Source organism: Hyperolius riggenbachi, chromosome 11, assembly GCF_040937935.1.
Source record: "Hyperolius riggenbachi isolate aHypRig1 chromosome 11, aHypRig1.pri, whole genome shotgun sequence".
NCBI lineage: Eukaryota > Metazoa > Chordata > Amphibia > Anura > Hyperoliidae > Hyperolius > Hyperolius riggenbachi.
Genome location: NC_090656.1, coordinates 171,922,291 through 171,945,940, shown reverse-complemented (window position 1 = coordinate 171,945,940; position 23,650 = coordinate 171,922,291). Strand labels below are relative to the sequence as shown.

At 45.0% G+C, this 23,650-nt stretch overlaps 1 protein-coding gene across 2 annotated transcripts in view; it reads left to right on the top strand.

Annotated features, from left to right (window-relative positions):
- LOC137537649 (cytochrome P450 2J6-like) overlaps nt 1-23,650 on the top strand; it is a 109,848-nt gene that overhangs the window by 84,528 nt on the left and 1,670 nt on the right. For both annotated transcript variants that reach the window (XM_068259557.1, XM_068259556.1), the window contains 3 exons: nt 9,550-9,694; nt 11,490-11,677; nt 23,317-23,458. In XM_068259557.1, the coding sequence (XP_068115658.1) occupies nt 9,550-9,694; nt 11,490-11,677; nt 23,317-23,458 (475 nt within the window). The remainder of the gene's footprint in view (nt 1-9,549; nt 9,695-11,489; nt 11,678-23,316; nt 23,459-23,650) is intronic.

Genomic DNA, 23,650 nt, shown 5'->3' with positions numbered 1-23,650 from the left:
ATGCAGTAAGACCACCTATTGTGATGGATTGAATCTCTCTATCAGCCGTTATTCAGCCTTTTGATCCTGCAAATCACTGGAAATATTATAGCAACACAGCCGGAATTTGATATACCTGTGCTTTTTCTACTAGGATGTCTTTTCCCATTTAGGTCCTGGACACTTGGCCCTTAAAACCAATGAAACATTGCAGCAACACAGCCAGTATCTGATACACCTGTGCTTTTCTACTAGGAAGTCTTTTTCCATTTAGGTCCTGGACACTTGGCCTTTAAAACCAATGATATATTTTTCTCCGAGGTCTTTTGTTTCAATGTTTCCTGCTAGGAGTCGCTTCCCCCCTTTTTTGCATTAAGATATTTGATGGATTGCGCACTATCAATATTTTTTTAGGGGATCCCCTACATTTTTTCATCTGGCCTAGACATGGTGGCCCACCTGTGTGTTCTGGTCAATTTTAAATAGATTTACATATATGTGTGTTTATTTTGGTCATTAATAACATTTGTACTTTTATATATAATTTATTTCCTCCTGCTTCCTTAGTCTTACATTGATCATATTGAGAAGTCTCAGACTTGTGGAGGATTATCTGTGATAGGAATTTTTAGGACCCATTTGTCTAAAATATTCACATTTACAGTATATTAAAACTCCACTCCATATTCATGTATTGGCCCTTACCTTGACTCTTCCCCCATGTTAAAAATAACATAGGTTACAACAAGCAATAAAATAAAATTATAAAGACTATAAAACTGCATTGTTTTGGAGCCCTGACTGTCAGGCTATGTTTGATACTTACCGGTGGTCAGTTGCCCATCCACTGTTAGCTGACTTCTTTCACCTCAGCGAGGAGGGTGGTTGGATGGTAGCTTGGCCACACCTCCTTTGACTTCCTCATTGTAAGAGGTGGTGGTGGTAAGAGACCGGCCATGTGTCACGGTTTTGCCGTGGCACTAACGATTTACAGCCTCTATCACAGGATCACGGGGCACAGGTCAAATGTCCCGGCCTCTTCACAGAGCAGGAGAGTTTGCAGTTAACTGTTTCACTGCCCAGAGTCTTTGCAGAGAACACTAAAATACATGCATCACATTATTCTCTGCAGCCTTGCTTCACGCTGAATTTCATCAACAGCACAACAACATAAACTCAAGCTTCAGCAAGGAATGTCTTTGAAGTTGATAGTGAGAGATAGCGATCTCTACCCTGGCTATCTGGTCACAGAGCATCTGAATAGTGAGGTGGATATCTTATCTTTCAATATGCTTGTAAAGTGCTAGAAATCCTTTATGGATCAATCATATTGGTTGCATTCCTCTGTGCTATTTCTTTTATTAATAACCCATATTGTGATACAAGATCCTTAATTAGGGATAGTTGTGTGATTTTATGCATTTACAGTCCTGGGACTTGAGTTATGAACTTGTAGGCACTGTGTTAACATTTCTAATATGTGAAGTTTTTTTACCAGAAATAAAGAATTTAACATTTTGCACATTTCAGTCTTTATTTTCTTATTTAATATAGTCATAACTCTTTTATGTAGAGCTGTTTACTCTAATTTATATGCTTTATGACTTATGCGTGCTGTCATTATTCTTTAAATACCTTGCCTAACATCGTTCCATGCGCCAATCTCTGCATAGGATGGAGGGGGAAACTGTATAAGGGAGGGGTGTGGTTTTGAAAAATGGGGGCGTGGTTAAAGGTGTGGCAGGGGCGTGTCTTAGTGTCCCTTTTCCCTTGCTCCAAAAGTTGGGAGGTATGGATTAGCTACACCAGCACCTCCCAGATTTCAATGTTCCTCCACCTAGAGGAGACAGGGGGACTTGGAGCAACAGGTCATGTGTCCAGGGTGCTCATCAGCGATCTTACTGTAATTATTATATTTTATCCCTTGTATTCTATGTTATTTTAATATTGGGAGCAGTACGAAGTTCAAAGGATTGCTGCGAAATACAATTCTGTGCCATGACAGAGATCAGGCTGGGTCAGTATAGTGGCTGAGAGAACCACCCGCACATCTGTTGTACATAGAACAGAATATTAGTGAGGTGGGTGGCAAGTTGTTCAAATGAATAACGAAATGTGACAACTAATGTCAGAGGCAGCCTTCTTTAGAGGATAGTAAGATTACTGGGAGCTGCATACTCAAGTTCTGCAAAGGCACATCACTGGGGGGAGAGATTCGGAGCATGGGCCCCAAATCACAGCAGTGGCGCCCCATTCCCCAGACCTTCTTTGGGCTACATGCAGAGCGGCAGTCTTGGGGGATGCAGAGGATACGTGCTGCAGCGCGTCCAGTGAAAAATGGCGCCGGCTAAATAATGGCGCCGATATATGTTTAAAACGATATTTATCGTTTTAAAGGTTAAAATAGTGCAAACCTTTTGAACGAAATTTATCGTTTTAAAATATTTTTTTTAATCCTGCCTGAACGATATTTATCGTTTTAACCCCTGCTTTGCTGCAGTTTGGAAAATATCTGCCCGCCGGCTTTAATGTTTAATAGCAAAGCCCCCTTAAAAGCTAAAAACACCGAATTTGCAGGGAATGTTAAGAAGAAAATTTTGAACAAGAGGAAAATTTTTTTTTTCAAAAAGACCTTATAGTTTTTGAGAAAATCGATTTTGAATATTCTTCTTCTGACCGTGGGAAAATTAAACGCCCGCCGACTTTAGCGGTTAATAGCAAAGCCCCTTTAAATGCCAGAAACACCAAATGTGTAGGGAATGTTAAGAAGAATAGTGGGAACACGACGAAAAAATTGTTCAAAAAGACCTTATAGTTTTTGAGAAAATCGATTTTAAATCTTCAAAGAGGAAAATGTATCTATTTAAATCGCGTACAGACATTTCCGCGGCGGAAACAATTCCCGCCGACTTTAGCAGTTAATAGCAAAGTCCCCTTAAATCCTAGCAACACCAAATTTGCAGGATATGTTAAAAAGATACTGGGAAACAATATTTAAAAAAAAATTGAAAAATTTTAGTTATGTTTTTTTTTTAAATTTAAATTTTTGGGTTATGTTCAAACTGGGAATTTTTTTGAAAAAAAATGACGTGGGGTGCCCCCTCCCGAGCCTCTGTAACCCCTTGTCTCCCATGCAGGCTGGGATAGCCAGAATGCGGAGCCCCGGCCGACTGGGGCTTCGCACCCTGAGCTATACCAGCCCGCATGGTCCATGGTATGGGGGGCTTCGGGGGGGGAGGGGCGGCCAAGCCTTCCCCTCCCCCCCGGAGCCCTTGTCCAATCCATGGACAAGGGGCTCTTCCCCACCTCCGGTGCCCCAGGAGGAGGTTGGGGCGACGACTCCCTGGGGGGGGGGGGGTCATGGTGGCATCTGGGAGTCCCCTTTAAGAAGGGGACCCCAGATGCCTGCCCCCCTCCCAGGAGAAATGAGTATAAGGGTGCAAAGTACCCCTTACCCATTTTCATAAAGGGTTAAAAGAAATAAAAACACAACAACAAGAAAAGTCCTTTAATGTTCTAAATTAACCAGAAATACTTACCTGTACCTTAAAGAAAAAATTGCCATGCCAATTAGGTCCCACGACAGTATCCTCCACCTTGCGATCTTCAGAAATACTTACCTGTACCTTTAAGAAAAAATTCCCATGGCATTATCCTCGGAAAAAGGTCCCGCGCTATATTCTGTTATGTCCCACGACGACAGTATCCTCTGTCTTGCGATCTTCAGAAATACTTACCTGTACCTTTAAGAAAAAAATCCCACGTCAATTAGGTCCCACGACAGTATCCTCCATCTTGCGACCTTCTGATACATGTTGATTGAAGATCTCCTACTCCCCGACGCCACACATGCCGCCTCCGCCGCACTGCTCTCAGCTATACTTAGTATACTGCAGGACAAAAAAACATATGAGATTCTTAACAATAACCCCAGTCAGAAATTCCAGGGGGAAATGGAAACCCTATTAAGAAAAGGTAAAGAACAAGGTATATTAATGGAAAAGGAATTTGATTATTTAATCCAACAACATCCGCGATTACCGGTGTATTATCATTTGCCGAAAATACACAAGAGGGTCAGTGACCCACCCGGGAGACCTATCATCTCAGGGATTGGGTCACTGACCTCAAATTTATCAGAATACATTGATGAATACTTGCAGAAAGTAGTAATTAAGACTGACTCATATGTCAAAGATACCGGACATATTTTACGGATTTTGGGGGATATTGAATGGAAACCAGGGTACATCCTGTGTGTAGCCGATATAAGTTCATTATACACAGTTATTGATCATAAGTTGGGAACTATGGCAGTGTCACACTTCCTGGAAAAAATGACAACGATGCAAAAAGAACAAATTGAATTCATAGAAGAAGCTATATTGTTTATACTAACTCATAATTATTTTATGCATGATTCCAAATATTACCTGCAGAGGGTGGGGACCGCGATGGGGACGAGGTTCGCGCCGGGGTTCGCTAACTTATTTATGGCCTACTGGGAGGAGACTATTTTGGGGGGGCCGGGGGGCCCCGGTGCGGACCTCGTCCTTTGGAAGCGGTTCATAGATGACACGCTTTTTGTATGGAAGGGGGGGGAGGAGAAACTGAAGGTGTTTGTGGAATGGTTGAATGTGAAAAATGATTTCAATTTGAATTTTGTTTGTGAATATAGTGAGGAGAGGGTTAACTATTTGGATCTAGAGATTTATATTGAACGTAATGAGGTGAAAACAAAGACTTATTTTAAAAGGGTTGACACAAATAGTTATATTTTGAGAGACAGTTGCCATTTATTTAAGTGGTTGAGCAATGTTCCGAGGAATCAGTTCACTAGAATAAGAAGGAACTGTACTGATGTATCTATTTTTGATGAACAGGCTGATGTATTGAAACAAAGATTCGCTGAAAAGAAGTATGATGAGCAAAGGCTGCAGGATGATATAAGAAATGTAAGAACTCTGAATAGAAACGATTTATTGAAAGAAAAAAGTAAAATTGAATCCACACCCCCATTGGGGATTTTACTGCAGTACAGTGATCAATCGAGGGACATTAGGAAGGTAATAGAAACCCATTGGCATATATTGCAGCAGGACAAAACTTTAAATGGCATACTGACAGAGAGACCGAAGTTGATTTTTAAGAGGGCCTCTAATTTAAAGAATATGATTGCCCCAACGGTGACTGAAATACAACCAACAGTGGTGAAAAAGGATGGGACATTTAAGAGATGTGGCTTTTGTTTTCCGTGCAGGAACACGAGAAAAGTAGCACCAATCAGTGGTTTTACATCCAATGTTACTGGGGAGGAGTTTAAGATAAGCGGAAATTTGAACTGTGAAACATCTGGTGTAATTTACGTTATAGAATGTGGATGCAAAAAACAGTATGTGGGGAGGACTAAGAGGAAATTATTGGAAAGAATTGGAGAACACGTTAGCCACATTAAAGGTGGTAAAAGTAAACATCCGCTAAGCAAACATTTTAAAGATTGCCCTTTGGGTACACTAAATACCTTGAAGTTTTATGCGCTTCAAAAAGTAGAGAAGGACTGGCGAGGAGGAGATTATATTAAAAAAATGTCCCGAGCCGAATCACAATGGATATTCACACTAGACAGTCTAGCGCCGAAAGGGTTAAACTTGGACATAGAATTGTTTGCATTTTAGCAAACAAGGCGGTACCTATGTGAGGAGTTGAAGGAGGAGGCATGTCCCAGTGGCTATGAAATAGCGGGGGAGTATCCAATAGAGCAAGCCCTGACGAAGGTAGGCGTGCCTACTGAAACCGGTCGGCAATTGGAAGCAGAGTGGTGACGTCACCCACAACTCCAAACACGCATATCGGAGCTCTCCCCGTGTGCTGCACGAACCTCAAGCAGCGGGTCTCCGGCCGGGACCTGTGTAACAACGATCGTTAGTTGCTGGGAACGCAGCCTGACCCACTCCTCCCCAGTCTAGAAAACTGCTACAGACTTGAGTGGACGAACACTAAAGGAAGTATCCAAGCTAAGCAACGGAACCGTGAGTGTGTGGGCTATCAAAAGCCTTAACCCTACCATTGGAACAACTGATCATTTTTAGAAGAAGTTGCATGTCAGCGAACTATATAATACCAAACTGATTACTCTCAGAAGAAGCTGTATGTCAGCAAGGGAAGAAACTTCAGTCATTTTCTAGGCATTTTTTAGGCATTTTTTAGTCATTTTCTAGGCATTTTTTAGTCATTTTTTCATCTTTCATCTTCCTTAACCCTACCATTGGAACAACTGATCATTTTTAGAAGAAGTTGCATGTCAGCGAACTATATAATACCAAACTGATTACTCTCAGAAGAAGCTGTATGTCAGCAAGGGAAGAGACTTTAGTCATTTTCTAGGCATTTTTTAGGCATTTTTTCATATTTTAGCACTGCAGTGCACAGCAAGTTCTTTGATACTGGCCAGTATTGATTAGTGCATTTATTGAATAGGTATGAATTTATGTGTGGGATTTATTGAGATTAACTTTTAAGACTACTGGTGTATTTTGAATAAATTTACATTTTATTAACTCCAAATTGCATAATTGATATGTAAAGGCGCAGGTATTATATATATTTTTCTCATATACTTAGTATAGCTTAGAGCAAAAAGCATCTATACATTTTAGCTCCAATGGTCCCCATTGGTTCCTTAACAGATCAATGGGGATCAGGAGGATCCCCATTGGTCGATAAGGAACCAATGGGGAGCCTTGGAGCCAAAATTTAAAGATGCATTTTGTTCTCAGCTATACAAAGTATAGCTGAGAGTGCATCTATATAGACGCATTAGCGCTAGCTGCTGCTGCCCTCCCTGCCTCTCTCACACCTGTCACCCTCACCCATGCTGGCACCCATGGGTGCATTGGGTGCCAGCATGGGTGAGGGTGACAGGTGGGGGGAGGCAAGGAGGGCAGCGGCAGCTAGCGCTAATGCGTCTGTATAGACGCACTCTCAGCTATACTTAGTATAGCTGAGAGCAGTGCGGCGGAGGCGGCGTGTGTGGCGTCGGGGCGGAGGAGATCTTCAATCAAGATGTATCAGATCGCAAGATAGAGGATACTGTCGTGGGACCTGATTGGCGTGGGATTTTTTTCTTAAAGGTACAGGTAAGTATTTGTGGTTAATTTAGAACATTAAAGGACTTTTCTCGCGGTTGTGTTTTTATTTCATTTAACCTTTTGTGGAAATAGGTAAGGGGTACTTTGTACCCCTATACTCATTTCTCCTGGGAGGAGGGTGATCATCTGGGGACTTAAAGGGGACTCCCAGATGCCACCATGAACCCCCCCTCACCCCGGGAGTCGTCGCCCCCACCATAAATTAACCACAAATACTTACCTGTACCTTTAAGAAAAAAATCCCACGCCAATCAGGTCCCACGACAGTATCCTCTATCTTGCGATCTGATACATCTTGATTGAAGATCTCCTCCGCCCCGACGCCACACACGCCGCCTCCGCCGCAATGCTCTCAGCTATACTAAGTATAGCTGAGAGTGCGTCTATACAGACGCATTAGCGCTAGCTGCCGCTGCCCTCCCTGCCTCCCCCCACCTGTCACCCTCACCCATGCTGGCACCCAATGCACCCATGGGTGCCAGCATGGGTGAGGGTGACAGGTGTGAGAGAAGCAGGGAGGGCAGCAGCAGCTAGCGCTGATGCGTCTATATAGATGCACTCTCAGCTATACTTTGTATAGCTGAGAACAAAATGCATCTTTAAATTTTGGCTCCAAGGCTCCCCATTGGTTCCTTATCGACCAATGGGGATCCTCCTGATCCCCATTGGTCTGTTAAGGAACCAATGGGGACCATTGGAGCTAAAATGTATAGATGCTTTTTGCTCTAAGCTATACTAAGTATAGCTGAGAGCAGTGCGGCGGAGGCGGCGTGTGTGGCGTCAGGGCGGCGGAGATCTTCAATCAACATGTATCAGAAGGTCTCAAGATGGAGGATACTGTCGTGGGACCTAATTGACGTGGGAATTTTTTCTTAAAGGTACAGGTAAGTATTTCTGAAGATCGCAAGATGTAGGGTACTGTCGTGGGACCTAATTGGCATGGCAATTTTTTTCTTAAAGGTACAGGTAAGTATTTCTGGTTAATTAAGAACATTAAAGGACTTTTCTCGTTGTTGTGTTTTTATTTCATTTAACCCTTTATGGAAATGGGTAAGGGGTACTTTGCACCCCTATACTCATTTCTCCTGGGAGGGGGGCAGGCATCTGGGGTCCCCTTCTCAAAGGGGACTCCCAGATGCCACCATGACCCCCCCCCCCCAGGGAGTCGTCGCCTCCACCTCCTCCTGGGGCACCGGAGGTGGGGAAGAGCCCCTTGTCCATGGATTGGACAAGGGCTCCGGGGGGGAAGGGAAGGCTTGGCCGCCCCTCCCCCCCGAAGCCCCCCCATACCATGGACCATGCGGGCTGGTATAGCTCAGGGTGCGAAGCCCCAGTCGGCCGGGGCTCTGCATTCTGGCTATCCTAACCTGCATGGGAAACAAGGGGTTACAGAGGCTCGGGAGGGGGGACCCCACGTCATTTTTTTCAAAACATTTCCCACTCTGAACATAACCCAAAAATTTAAATTTAAAAAAAACTTAAATAAAATTTTTCAATTTTTTTTTAAATATTGTTTCCCAGTATCTTTTTAACATATCCTGCAAATTTGGTGTTGCTAGGATTTAAGGGGACTTTGCTATTAACTGCTAAAGTCGGCGGGAATTGTTTCCGCCGCGGAAATGTCTGTACGCGATTTAAATAGATACATTTTTCTCTTTGAAGATTTAAAATTTTTCGTCGTGTTCCCACTATTCTTCTTAACATTCCCTACACATTTGGTGTTTCTGGCATTTAAAGGGGCTTTGCTATTAACCGCTAAAGTCGGCGGGCGTTTAATTTTCCCACAGTCAGAAGAAGAATATTCAAAATCGATTTTCTCAAAAACTATAAGGTATTTTTGAAAAAAAAAAATTTCCTCTTGTTCACAATTTTCTTCTTAACATTCCCTGCAAATTCGGTGTTTTTAGCTTTTAAGGGGGCTTTGCTATTAAACATTAAAGTTAGCGGGCAGATATTTTCCAAACGGCAGCAAAACAGGGTTTAAAACGATAAATATCGTTCAGGCAGGATTAAAAAAAAAGTTTTCAAACGATAAATTTCGTTCAAAAGGTCGGCGCCATTTTTTAACCTTTTAAAACGATAAATACAGTTTGATAATGTAAGTGAATGGGGCGCCATTTTTATCTAACGGTGCTGGGCGCCATTTTTCACTGACCCGGCTGCAGCCACTTCACCCGAGACTTTATTACAATATAGCAACAGGAATTTAGAGGCACACTGCCTAACTATGGGGGACTCTGCCTAGTTATTTTTGGCGATTTGAGAGAATTCTGCCTAAATATAGTTTGCGAGAAAAGCAGACTGGCTGATTATGTACAATGATTTGGGGGAGGGGATACTGCCAAATTATGTTTCGTTTTTGTTTTACAATGTCACACTTGACTGGAAATGACGATTTTCTCTTTCCTTGTTTTGTATTCAGGAACCTGAAGATGGTCAGAAGTCAACCTTCAGTGATGAGAATCTATTCTCCTGTGTAAATGATCTATTTGTTGCTGGGACAGAAACTACATCTGCAAGTCTAGAATGGTGTCTGGTATATATGATGGCCTTTCCAGACATTCAGGGTACCCTCTATTCAAAATTTCACTAAGGCCATGTTCACAGTGGCCTTTGTGTTGTCCCCTGTCACAGCAGGAAAGCAACAAATCAGGAAAGCGGCGCCGCAAGTTATCCACGCGTTGTTGTCGGGTACAGTAAAGCATATAGTCAATGAAAAGTATGCGTCACCATTACTGTTAACACGCGTGTTTTGCTGTAACGCACTGCATGCAGTGGGTTAAGATGCCGCAACCCATTAGACCACCACACTGTTAATGACGCATAGGTGGTGCATTGCAGTTAGCAGTGTTACAAAGCAGCCGTTACACTGCACCACACCACTATGAACAGCGTACGTACAAAAAGGGCGCCTGGACAAAAAGGGCGCGGGGTGTAAACTCTAAATAATAATTAATCATTAATAGGGTTTATAAAAATAGTGTGCTATATTTTGTTTTCAAATAAAGTTTAACAAAACTATAAATCATTAAATAATGTTTATAAAATCGGAAATTGTGAAAACGTTAATCTTCCCTATTTCTAAAGTTAAACTTATAATTACGTTTATTAAAAAAACAATAATATATGTTTAATTGTTATAATTGTATATTATTGTGAATAACCTTCATTTATGGTTTGTTCTTATAATAAAATCTAAAAATATTCTTTATAACGATGATATAAATATAAGTACGTTCGTAATAAGTGTTGTAAAACATTAGTAATTATTACTAAAATTTGACTAAAACTATACCTAAGCCTACTCTTACACAGAACCCTCCCTGTACCTATCCCTAACCCCTAGACCCCCCTGTTGGTGCCTAAACCTAAGACCCCCCTGTTGGTGCCTAAACCTAAGACCCCCCTGTTGGTGCCTAAGTAACCCTCCCTGTACCTACCCCTAACCCCTAGACCCCCCTGTTGGTGCCTAAACCTAAGACCCCCCTGTTGGTGCCTAAACCTAAGACCCCCCTGGTGGTGCCTAAACCTAAGACCCCCCTGTTGGTGCCTAAACCTAAGACCCCCCTGTTGGTGCCTAAACCTAAGACCCCCCTGGTGGTGCCTAAACCTAAGACCCCCCTGTTGGTGCCTAAACCTAAGACCCCCCTGTTGGTGCCTAAACCTAAGACCCCCCTGTTGGTGCCTAAACCTAAGACCTTCCTGTTGGTGCCTAAACCTAAGACCCCCCTGGTGGTGCCTAAACCTAAGACCCCCCTTTATTATGTGGATAATAATGTTTTACAAATTGTGACTCCAAAAAATATATTCCAATTTACATTACGTACTGATCGCTTTATTTTGTGAATAATGTTTTAAAAACAGTAAGGGATAAAACTTTAAATAAAAAAATATATTGCAATTTACATTACGTACTGATCGCTTTATTTTGTGAATAATGTTTTAAAAACAGTAAGGGATAAAACTTTAAATAATGTTTTAATTATTTAAATTAGATAAATATATTTAGTATTTTCATAAATGTTATTCGGCACGGGTGCATTTTATAAACGTAAATCAACACAAGCTCAGTTATAAATCATTAAACAGCTCCGGGAGCCGTTTGTAAACCTTATTTAGCTCCGGGCGCCGTTTGTAAACTTTATTTAGCTCCGGCGCCCTTTTTTCCTGCTCGGCGCCCATTAAACGTTATTTATTATGGGAGTGAATGGCGGCGCCCTTTTTGTCCACTAGCGGCCTGCGCCCTTTTTTCCCAGCTCCCTATGAACAGGGCCTTACTCCTTACAGTTCTGCCTTTTTCTGTGATGTTGCCAACCTCTGGGTTTATTCATGTGATCCCCATTATGTCTGCTCTTATTTTAGAGAAGTGTCGGAAAGAAATCGATAGCATTCGTGGAGACAGAGAACATGTTGAATATGAGGACAGAGTGAGGATGCCGTACACACAGGCTGTCCTACAGGAAGTCCAGCGCTTTGCCTCAGTTGTGTCACTTGGAGTTGCTCATGCACCCATTAAAGATGTTCAACTGAATGGATACACTATTCCAAAGGTGGGTCCATACACTTCTTACAGCAAATGTATGTATGAGATTTCTTTTTCTTTATGGGTTCAATAATAATTTCATCCATACGCCAGGAAGGTCTTAATAGCTCCCCCCCCCCCCCCCCCCCATACCCACTAAAAGATGATTGGTACTCCAAGCTTGAGATGTGCTTCTGTCCACCATGCTGCTCATTGCATTCACCCAAGCAGAGCCAGCGCTACCATAGAGGCAAAGGGGGCAATTTCCCCAGGGCCTCTGACCTCTGCTGGGCCCCCCAGGTGGTCTTTCTGACTGCTCCCATATGCCTGCATGTTCAACTCAGCTGCAGTGGCAGGCAGATCTACACTGGGAAGGGGGGGCAATCTCCCCCCAGGCCGCCTTTCATTCAGTGATTTAGGGCCGGTCTGGTGTCTGGTGTATTCAGGTTTGTTGTTGTAAGGCAATGTGAAACACTAGGCTAGCTGATAAAAGTGCAATTAGAGGGCAAGCAAGCTGATAATTATACACAGCATGATGCAGAACTTGCCTGGAGGGTCCGTGAGCAAAAATCTCTCTGGTCTCTTCCGAATGTTATAATGACTGCATGTGTGGATAAGGTGTTGTACAAGTTGAAAAGTTTTTCACAGTCCCTAGACTCCAGGAGGGCTGCTTTCTGACTTGTGTGAGAGACCAGCAGGGACAGGAGTCCTATTACAGGCAAGTAGCCTCTGTGTGATGTGAGACTGCAATACAGATGAGCACTCTGCTTCATCTCAGGCTATTCACAATTTCTCTCCACTCCTCCACTCCTAGTGCCTACCAAAATCACAATAGCAATCTCTAGTAATTTGTGAGTGTGATTTTGTAAAACGACTTTCAGAGCGATTTTTTTAATGAATCGCTCCAAACAATGCTACATACTGTGTGTTTGTGATTTTAAAAAAATCACAACGCTGCTGTGAGAACACCGTCATAAGGTAACATTAGCCAAGTGCTTTTCAAATCACTGTCGATTTGAAAAATGCTCAGAAGCCCTCTTGGTTGGCACCAGCCCTCCCTCATTCACCTTTGTTTCCCTCTTCCCCTAGTGCTGGGTGTCTATGTCTTCTTGTCATACAGGAAAGCTAAATAAAAGTGCAATCCTGGTGATTTTTTAAAAATGTCTGAACAGTTGACTGAATGGATTGTTGGAACATGGCATACACAGCTTTGTGGGACATTCTTGGGCGACACTCTTAATTTCTTTACTGATTGATTCTGCTGGTATGTCTCTGTTCTGGTCCAAGGGGGGTGTCCACCAACAAATCTCTGCAGAGGGGCCTGATGTAGTTACACCCCTACCCAGCTGCCTTGTAATAACTCACCTGTCCCTGCAGCAGCTCCATCCGTGCTCCCTCTTCAGCCACGCTGCCTGCCTCTATGATTCTGTGCATGTTATTTACACGTAACATGTGCCGAATGGAAGATACACGGGCAGCAGGGCTGAAGGCAAAGCACAGGATGGAGCAGCTGATACAGGTGAGTTATTACAAGGCAGCTGAGCTACACAATGTGCGGAGGCTACGGGAGAAGTCTATGCAAGATCACGAGGGGCAGCAGTCGGTTCGGGGCTGACTTCGCTGGGGGGGGGGGGGGGTGTAGGGGGGCCCCAAGTTACTTTTGCCCCAGGGCCCCCGTATAGCTTAAACCGGCCCTGCACCCAAGTATGGTGGCTGCTCTGGTCATATGGAAATACCACTGGTACACATAGAGGGCAGTAAGCATGATTCTTTATAGCCATGATATGATCAGTTTCACACTCACTCACTCACTCACTCACTCACTCACATGTCTGTGTCTCACAGGACTGCACTCATGCTGCATATGCTGGATACCTACTGGTGACAATAATAAAAAAGAAAACACTTATGAAGAAATAAAATATACTGCAGTTATTAACATAAATTAACCCTTCCCTTCCTTAACACTCATAGGTGTATGTCTCCTCCATATGTAAACAGTAGAGATGGCCCGAACGGTTCGCCGGCGAACTTCCGAACTTTTCAAGAAGTTCGGTTCACCCCCATAGTACACCATGAGGGTCAACTTTGACCCTCTACATCATAGTCAGCAGACACATTGTAGCCAATCAGGCTACACTCCCTCCTGGAGCCACTCCCCGCTTTATAAAAGGCAGGTAGCGCCGGCCATCTTACTCACTCGTGTACCTGCAATAGTGAGAGAAGGGAAAGCTGCTGCAGACTCTCTCATAGGGAAAGATTAGTTAGGCTCTTGTAGGCTTCTTAGCTTGCTCCTTGCTGATTCTTATTGCTAAAAAAGCACCCCACAACAGCTTTTTTGAGAGCTATACTTGTTCTTGTGATCTATTTTTTCTTTCTGTGTGTCCCACTGACACTTGTGTTGCATAGACAGCCTTGATAATTCATACTGTGTGTGTGCAACTGCCAGGCCCAACACATTCAGTGACTACTTGTGTGTGTGACAGGTGCACATTGTAATACTCATCACTGCATATACCTGTCAGGAACCGGCCCCGCGGCACGCCTGCAGATATGGTTCCCGACTGCGGGTTTGACCAGATCAAGCGGGGAGTAGCCTTATTCAAGCTAAAAACAAGGCTGGGACCCCTCAAACACTTCTCACTGCCACCACTAGCTGCCGCTAGACACTTCCACTCTGCTGTCGAGTAATCTGCACGCAATCCACGTTTTCGTATTCGGGTCAGCTTTGTGCTTTAGGCCGATTACGAGAACGCTACGCACACACACAGTACAATCGTACAGTAGCACGGCACAATCAGGCACTGACTTGTAATGCAAGTTACACTGCAGTCTCTCCTTTTAGGCTATGAGCGTTAGTTTAGTACAGCAGAAGTCAAACTTATTAAATAACGATTTAATATTCCAGAAAAAGTGGAACACTGCAAAAAATAATATATACAAAAAATGTACAAAAAACAAAGTAAAAAGTTACAAAATTAAAAGTTACAAAGATACACACAAGGATATTTGCTTACCACAATTAACAGGAATCAAGATAGAAGAACCTTGGACTTGGTTTAGTAGACGGGCACAGATCTGGTTGGACCAGGAGTCCCCCTAGCTTTAGCTACCATCAGGAGAGCACTGATTTTAGGTATCTGCCCCTGCTTTTTATGCTGGGAGATTTGCCTTGAGGCTGCAAGCCCGTTTGGAAGGGGGGAACTAGTTTTAATTCAATTTCCAGACATAATTTAATTCCCAGAGATCTAACTTCTACATGTAAAAGTGTATTATAGCACACACATCAAAAGACTTCCCTATTCCAGGTTACAGGTCACAACCACATTGGTGACAGTATTCCTAGCAGATCAAAGGTAAGGATCTGACTGGCTATTGACTAATTAGCCATCTCCTTGCCAGAGGCTAGCAAATCCATTTAGCATCCCATGCTGTTAAGTGTTTCCTAAATAGAAGCAGACAATGATAGCTTCTCCTGCTGGACAATGAATGCAGATTCACTTTACATCTACATAAGGCACTCCATGAGCCCGTCCAATTACCCTGAAGCCAGCTGGCTTTGAGCAGACGTACACGTATGACCCAGGCAGAAAAATGAAATATATGGTTTCCGTATTATCCCAACATCATAACTAGCTGCGATATTATGACAATACCTACCTACCTGTAGTTCACAGTGCACCCTACATACGTGTGTGCACGCAGAGTCACTGTGCCTGTCTGGTATCTGTCTGTGTGTGACAGGTGCACATTGTAATACATATCACTGCATATACCTACCTACCTGTTGTTCACAGTGCACCCACCTACCTATGTGTGTGCACGCAGAGTCACTGTGCCTGTCTGGTATCTGTCTGTGTGTGACCAGTGCCTCCAGTATAGGTTAGATAGGTAGCTGCCCCCCAGTATAGGTTAGATAGGTAGCTGCCCCCCATTATAGCTTGGATTGGTAGCTGACCCCAGTATAGGTTAGATTAGGTAGCTGCCCCCCAGTATAGGTTAGATAGCTTCCCCCCAGTATAGGTTAGATTAGGTAGCTGCCCCCCAGTATAGGTTAGATTAGGTAGCTGCCCCCCAGTATAGGTTAAATAGGTAGCTGCCCCCCAGTATAGGTTAGATTAGGTAGGTGCCCCCCAGTATAGGTTAGATAGGTAGCTGCCCTCCAGTATAGGTTAGATTAGGTGGCTGCCCCCCAATATAGGTTAGATAGGTAGGTGCCCCCCAGTATAGGTTAGATAGGTAGGTGCCCCCCAGTATAGGTTAGATAGGTAGCTGCCCCCCAGTATAGGTTAGATTAATTAGCTGCCCCCCAGTATAAGTTAGTTTAGGTAGGTGCCCCCCAGTATAGGTTAGATAGGTAGCTGCCCCCCAGTATAGGTTAGATTAGGTAGCTGCCCCCCAGTATAAATTAGATTAGGTAGGTGCCCCCCAGTATAGGTTAATTAGGTAGGTGCCCCCAGTATAGGTTAATTAGGTAGCTGCCCCCCAGTATAGGTTAATTTGGTGCCCCCCAGTATAGTTTAGATAGGTCGTCAATCCAATAGCAAGATATAGCTCCGTGCACAGGAATGGCTTTATAGTTTAAACATGGAGTGCAAAAGGCCAGTGACTATTGCAACAGTTCATATCAAAAAAGGAAAAGAGGCCTTGCACCTCACTTAAAACTTCACTTTTAATAAATCCGGATAAAAGGCATACATTACATCTCCATTTGAAGTGGAAAGAGAGGTACAGGCAGATAGGGAGGTCGACAGCCGTTTCGCGCCGGTTATGTGTAGTGGCGCATCATGACAGCCGTTTCGCGCCGGTTATGTGTAGTGGCGCATCATCAGGACAACCACCCCCTTTGTCATCTCCCCTTAAATAAGTGTAACACTCACCCTGTAAGAGCAGCCGCCATCAATTAGCCTTGGGTGCGCCCTTAGTGTATGGAACGCACGCTAATAGCACCGCCGTGTCACTTGTAACTTCCTTGCCGTGGAGCGCATACCCGGAAGAAGACGTCACGTCCGTACGGCGTCCAGAATGACTCACAACGTCGGGTGAATGCGTCAAATATGACGCTTCACGGACTCGCATGCGTATCCCAAAGGGGAAGAGAAGAACTCCCCACCAGAGGGCAGTCGAAAGCTGTATAGCCATACACCCGAATACATATAGCTACCCAGGCTACAAAGTCAGTCACTCTGCTGCCATCTAGTGTACTAATATATAAAAAACATCAATGTGGCAGCAGATAGACTCTTCACATTATATAGTATAAATGGCAGCTACTCTCAGAATACACCATTGTCTAGCAAAAGTAGATATCTCTATAAACCACATAAAGTTACTGGAACCAGTCCATCTCCTTGGGGGGAGGGTAGAAAAAGAAAAAAATACACAAAACTTTGAATAACCCACCGGGCCGTCCCATCGTTTCGGCAATTGGATCGTTGACAGAGGCACTATCCCAATTTGTTGATTTTCAATTGAGACCCCTGCTTAGATCCTTGCCATCTTATGTGGGTGACACCACGGAGGTTCTGAATGTCTTGGGCACCTTTGAGTGGCAACCTGGGTATCATAAACAGGAAGCAGCGTGTGTATCAACGTGTATGCAGAGGAGGAGACCAGCGGCTAGTGACCGGCGATTGGAACGCAGGCAGGTGAGTCGTGACTATTACAGCGCTTCCCTGCTGCGCTCTGCATCAGAGGGAGGAGCACGGAGGGCGGCACGGAGAGGAAGGGAGGGAGAGGTCGGGCTTCCCTCCCCGAGGCTGACTTCCCCCTCCATTACAGCGCCCCCCCCCCCTTCTTCAGCGCTCAAGGCGCCCACACGGCCCTAGAAACAGCCATGTGCAGTACTCTGCTGCTAGCCACCTGTGCAGCAGCCACCTTGCTCTCTGTGCAGGTTTGCATTGTGGCCATTGGCTATGGACTTGGGCAGCATTGGTGATGGAAATAAAGAAGAAGCTTCTGCACTGGAGATGAGTGGAGAAATGAGTGACACTGAAGGCAAGCTGGCTACCTATACTAAAAGGTGGGGGTGTGGGAAAAGGAAGGTTTAAGGGAGTCATCTGGCTACCTATACTGGAGGGAAAGGGGGGGGTATCATCAGGCTTAGGGATGCTCATTCGGATTCCGCAGAAATGCAATTTCGGATCGGAATTTGCATTTCCGCATCGGAATGCGGAAATCGGTAATACAAGTGCGGTAGGTGGATTTTTGCGGATTTCCGCCGGAAATCGTGGAAATTTTTGCCGACTTTAACATTTCTCAAACATTTCTTTAACATTTTCTCAAAAACTATAAGGTCTTTTTGATATTTTTCATCTTGTTCACAGTCTTCTGATTAATAAACCCTGAAAATTTGGTTTGTCTAGGACCTATGGGGGCTTTGCTATTAACCGCTAAAGTCGGCGGTTTTTGACTGTAATGTAAAATGCAGAAAATCTGCATTATCCAATATGCGGTCATTTTAAGCCAATCAGAAGATTCGGAATGAATAAGCCAATCAGAGAATGCGGAAATTTCCGCCTAAATCCCCATTTTTTGATTGGTTTATTTTTCAGGGTTTATTAATCAGAAGACTGTGAACAAGTTGAAAAATAAAGTTTTCAAAAAGGCCTTATAGTTTTTGAGAAAATCAATGTTAAAGTCGACGGAAATTTTCACGATTTCCGGCGGAAATCCGCATCGGAATGCGGAAACCAGTAGTGGAAAGCGGAATCGGTAGCGGTAATCAGCAATGGCGGAATGTGGATTTTCCGCGGATTCAGAAATTGGCATTTCCGACCATCTCTGCTAGAGGGAAGAGGGGAGTGGTCATCTCACTACCTATACTGAAGGGGAGTGGCTGGTGACAGTGACTTAGGGCAGTAAAGAGTACAAATCCGGCCCTGCTCCCCGCTCCCCCCTTAGGTTATGATAACTGGCCATTGTTATGGACAAATTGTAGTTTGAGTCACTGCGTCTTCAATGTCTGTGTACACTGCTGTATATTGTACACTGTATATTGTGCTTACTCTGCTGTATATTGTGTGTCCTATCCTATACTGTATCTCCTTCTTGTGTCCTGCTATAAGTGTTGGGCGAACAGTGTTCGCCACTGTTCGGGTTCTGCAGAACATCACCCTGTTCGGGTGATGTTCGAGTTCGGCCGAACACCTGATGGTGTTCGGCCTTTTAAGTTCGGGTTCGCCCCGAACTACTAAATGGCCGCCGAACAGGGCCCTGTTCGGCCGAATACTGCCCCCCTATGGGGTCGCAGGCATAAGGGGGAGCATGCCCCGATCGCGGGGGGGTCGGAAATTCCCCCCACCCCCTCTGCTAGCGCTCCCCCCTCGGCCCGCTTCCCCATACAAAAGTTTGGCAAAAGTAAAATAGTACCGGTGGTGGTGGTGGCCTTGCACTGTGAAGTGAGTGAGGAGGAGGAGGAGTCCGGAGAGTGACGCGTTGAGGGAGGCCGGGCAGCGGGCGGTTCAGCGGTAGTACCCTTGTGGTACTTCCGCCCTTTCTCTGACCTCACGTCCTCTGCGTGATGACGCATACGAGGGTACGCGTGACGCGTACCCTCGTATGCAGAGGACGTGAGGTCAGAGAAAGGGCGGAAGTACCACAAGGGTACTACCGCTGAACCGCCCGCTGCCCGGCCTCCCTCAACGCGTCACTCTCCGACTCCTCCTCCTCCTCACTCACTTCACAGTGCAAGGCCACCACCACCACCGGTACTATTTTACTTTTGCCAAACTTTTGTATGGGGAAGCGGGCCGAGGGGGGAGCGCTAGCGGAGGGGGTGGGGGGAATTTCCGACCCCCCCGCGATCGGGGCATGCTCCCCCCTTATGCCTGCGACCCCATAGGGCCCCCAAAAGCGGGATGTTCGGGAAGTTCGGGGTTCGGCCCGAACATGCCGAACATCGCGGCCATGTTCGGCGAACTTTCCCGAACCCGAACATCCAGGTGTTCGCCCAACACTACCTGCTATGTGCGAAATCCAGTGCAGGAGTGACCAGAATGCTAGAGATGTGGCAGAGCATGAGGTGTGAGGGGGTGCAGCTTGCATAGAGGCGGGCATGGCTGGGCTTCACATCCAGAAAGTACAGTCAAACCCCAGAACTCACCAGGGATAGCAGAGCAATGTTTATGGTAGCAGTCTGCACTGCTGAGGTGACAGGCTGAATAGTACACAGCCTTGCCACCAGTTAACTGTTATGCAAATCTGCATATATTTGCTTTAAAGGACCACTATCACAAAAATCTTAACATTTAAAGTATATGTAAACATATACAGATAAGAAGTACATTTCTCCCAGAGTAAAATGAGCCATAAATGACTTTTCCCCTTTGTTGCTTTCACTTACAGCAAGTAGTAGAAATCTGACAGAACCAAAAGGTTTTGGACTAGCCCATCTCCTCATGGAGGATTCTCAGGGATTTTTTTTTCAAAAGCACTTAGTGAATGGCAGTTGCTCCATCCAGCTGCCAAAAAAGTGTACGGTGAGCAGACGGTGTATAAATGTTTTTCAGGGAGTGTCTTTGTAAAGAATAAAGGCCATGCTGAGAACCACCCATGAGGAGATGGGCTAGACCAAAACCTAAAGTTAAAGGGGAACTGAAGAGAGAGGTATATGGAGGCTGTCATGTTTATTTCCTTTTAATCAATACCAGTTGCCTGGCAGCCCTGCTGGTCTATTTCTCTGCAGTAGTATCTGATTAAAACCAGAAACAAGCATGCAGCTAGTCTTGTCAGATCAGACTTATAAGTCTGAACCACTGAAACACCTGATCTGCTGCATGCTTGTTCAGGGGCTATGGCTAATAGTATTAGAGGCAGAGGATCAGCAGGGCTGCCAGGCAACTGGTATTGTCTAAAAGGAAATAAACATGACAGCCTCCATATACCTCTCTCTTCAGTTCCCCTTTAAGTCAGATTTCTACTACCTACTGTAAGTGACAGCAACATAAGTGAAAAGTAATGTATGGCTCATTTTACTCTGGGAGAAACTTATTTGGATGTGTTTATATATATATTAAATATTACGATTTTCTCAGCAGTGGTCCTTTTAGATAACTGAAGAGATACTAATGTACAGTCTAGCATAACACACATTAAAGGATACCAGAGCTCATATGAAAGTAGAAGACAGCCGCTCACCAGTAGATGATATGGGATGTGCCCGGAGATAGAACTGACAGCCAACAGCTCCAAATAGACAGAGATAAAGTTGAGTCCGGCACCATCCACTTGTATGCTCTTTCACTTTATTGTTAATTGTGATGTCAGTGATTTAACAATAAAGTGAAAGAGCATACAAGTGGATGGTGCCGGACTCAACTTTATCTCAGGATACCAGAGCTCAAAAAATATGAGAAATGGGGGGAGCAGGCATGTATGGTGAGCTGTCCAGATGCTCACCGCTCCCGGGATGTCACAAGCATGCGCCGATCCTGGCCGCGGGTTCCGTACTGTTGTACACGTGGCAGCAGTGGTTGCGTGCTGTAGTACGCGTGAAGCCCATCCAGAAGGACGCAATGCATCCCGACCGGCCGTCCAAAAGACAGGGCCGCTGGGCCATTCCAGCTAAAGGAGGAGGTAGAAAGGAGAATGGAGGAGCGGCAGGGGTGGTGCCAGGGGGGTGCTATGGGGTGCTGAAGCACCCCCTAAATTTGTCCAAGCACCCTGTTAGCACCCCCTAAAAAAACAGGTGCTGATTTTAATTTTTTAATTTTTTTTTTTCGTAGCAGCAGCTGGTGCCGCTCTGTTGCTTTAATTTGACCCACTCAGCCCTGGCTGCCAGTCACTAGCCCTGTAGCCCAGCCCCAGCCTCGTCTCCATGGCACTCACGGGCTGTCCCCCTTGCTGGGTGCGGCCGACGTCAGACGTTCCGTGCGCAGCGCACGCTGGCGTGACGTCACTCGGCCAGGCAGCATAAAACTGAGCACGCCGCGTGTGTTGGCGTGATGAGGGCCGAGCCGTGAGGAGAGAGGGAGCCGAGAGTGAGCCAAGTGGAGCCGAGAGCGAGACAAGACGAGCTGGAGGATTGTCGTGAGTCACTCTCAGTCCCCCCAGCCAGTTCAGTGCAGGCGGGGGGGGGGGTAGAGGGGTTGGGTCCCGCCCGGGGTCTGGGGACTGGGCTGGGGTCATTCATTGGCTGCCGCTACATGGGCCAGCCAGGCCCGCTGGGAATGGCTAGGCTGGCAGCTCACCATACATGCCTGCTCCCCCCGTTTCTCATATTTTTTTGGGCTCTGGTATCCTTTAAGAACTTGTTTCCATACTCTTTATAGCTAATTTTTACACATATTTGTAAACCAAAGCAATTCTCTCAGCTCATAGAACACCATTGCTAGGAGCTTTAATTTCATGGAAATAGTACATACTGTATGTACTTGTGGATAAGCCGACCTGAAGATACTCAGTTCACCCCCTTATACCTTAAAAAAACATCATAACTCTCAAATGAGCCCCCCAAATAAGCCATTTATTTAAACAGCGCTATTTAAAGAGACCCTGTAACAAAACAACCCCTCTGGGGGATACTTACCTTGGGAGGGGGAAGACTCAGGTTCCCAATGAGGCTTTCCCGTCCTCTATAGCTTGGGGAAATCCAGCGCTGGCTCCCTGAAACCCCCGTGACAAAGCTAACAAGTGGCAGGCAATATTTACCTTCCGCGATTCTGCGCAGTAGCGGCTCTCTGTTCGGGCTAAGGTGTAAATAGCTGAGCCCAAAAGATAAGCTCTACTGCGCAGGAGCAAAGAACTCGCGCCTGCGCAGTAGAGCGGATACGATTAGGCTCGGCACTTTTTGCCTTAGCCTGAACGAAAAGCCGCTAGAGCACCTGCGCAGGGTTGTGGTAGGTAAATATTTACCTTGCTGCTGGTCAGGGGGGTCACTGAATTGACGGGACACTGGAGGACGGGGGAAGCCTCGTTAGGATCCAGAGGCTTCCCCCTCCTGAGGTAAGTATCCCAAAGAGGGTTTTTTTTTATGTTACAGGTTTTCTTTAAATACTAAATAATAATAATAATTTAAAGGTTACTATGCTGTTGCGTATCTTTCAAAGCAGAGAGGAAGTTCTGAGTTCAGGTCCACTTTAATATATCCTCTTAGAATTGAACTAATTGCTCTGCAATTAAAATTGGTACAGGCCTGGATTTACATCGCTGGAGCTTATAGGCACGTATGTCCTGGCGCCTTAGACTTTGCCCTCCATGAACCTACAAACCCCCGACTGAAGCGCACTGCAAGTATGCCGGCTGTCCCAGCTGTCACTTCTCTCCCTTACGTCCCTTGCCTGTCATACAGTAGCTAACTACAGGTATCCCCTAGCATTAGGTAGCCAGAGGTACCCTCATTATTAAGTAGTTGAGGTGCCTGACTAAACAGGGATCTCATCAGTGGAATGCTGAGAACCAGGTGAGTAACCTCTTACTTACACTCATGTCGGAACTCTGCATAGGGAAGGGAGGCTCATGGGAAGGGGAGCCGCCTCTCCATCATCAGGCGCCTGTAAGCACGTGCCTACAGTGCCTTATGGTAAATCCGGGCCTGAATTGGTAAGTGACTTTTCAGTGGGACAGCAAGGAGATAAATCAGCCGCTAGCGTAGCTTTGTATTCACTTCTTGCTTTGGTATAATCCATTTATGTATCTTGATCTGTGTTGAAACCCTTATGTTACCAGGGAACGATTGTTATCATTGATCTGTCCTCATTACACCAAGATGAAAGTTATTGGAAGTATCCTCATGAATTTAATCCAGAGAACTTCCTGAACAAGGATGGAGAACTCATAAAAGTTGAAGCCTTTCTTCCTTTCTCTGCAGGTAAATGATAGTCATCAAAAATGGCGCTACAAAAGCCATTTCTTTTTCCCCCTATAACATAAACCTGTAAACTGTATGTACGTAAACCCAGTATGCATAGAGTAACCCTGGTCAGAGACAATACGCCAAACATGTGTGACCATTTTATCCACAGTATATCCAGCTAGAAGAATGCTCATTCAGTTTCAAATA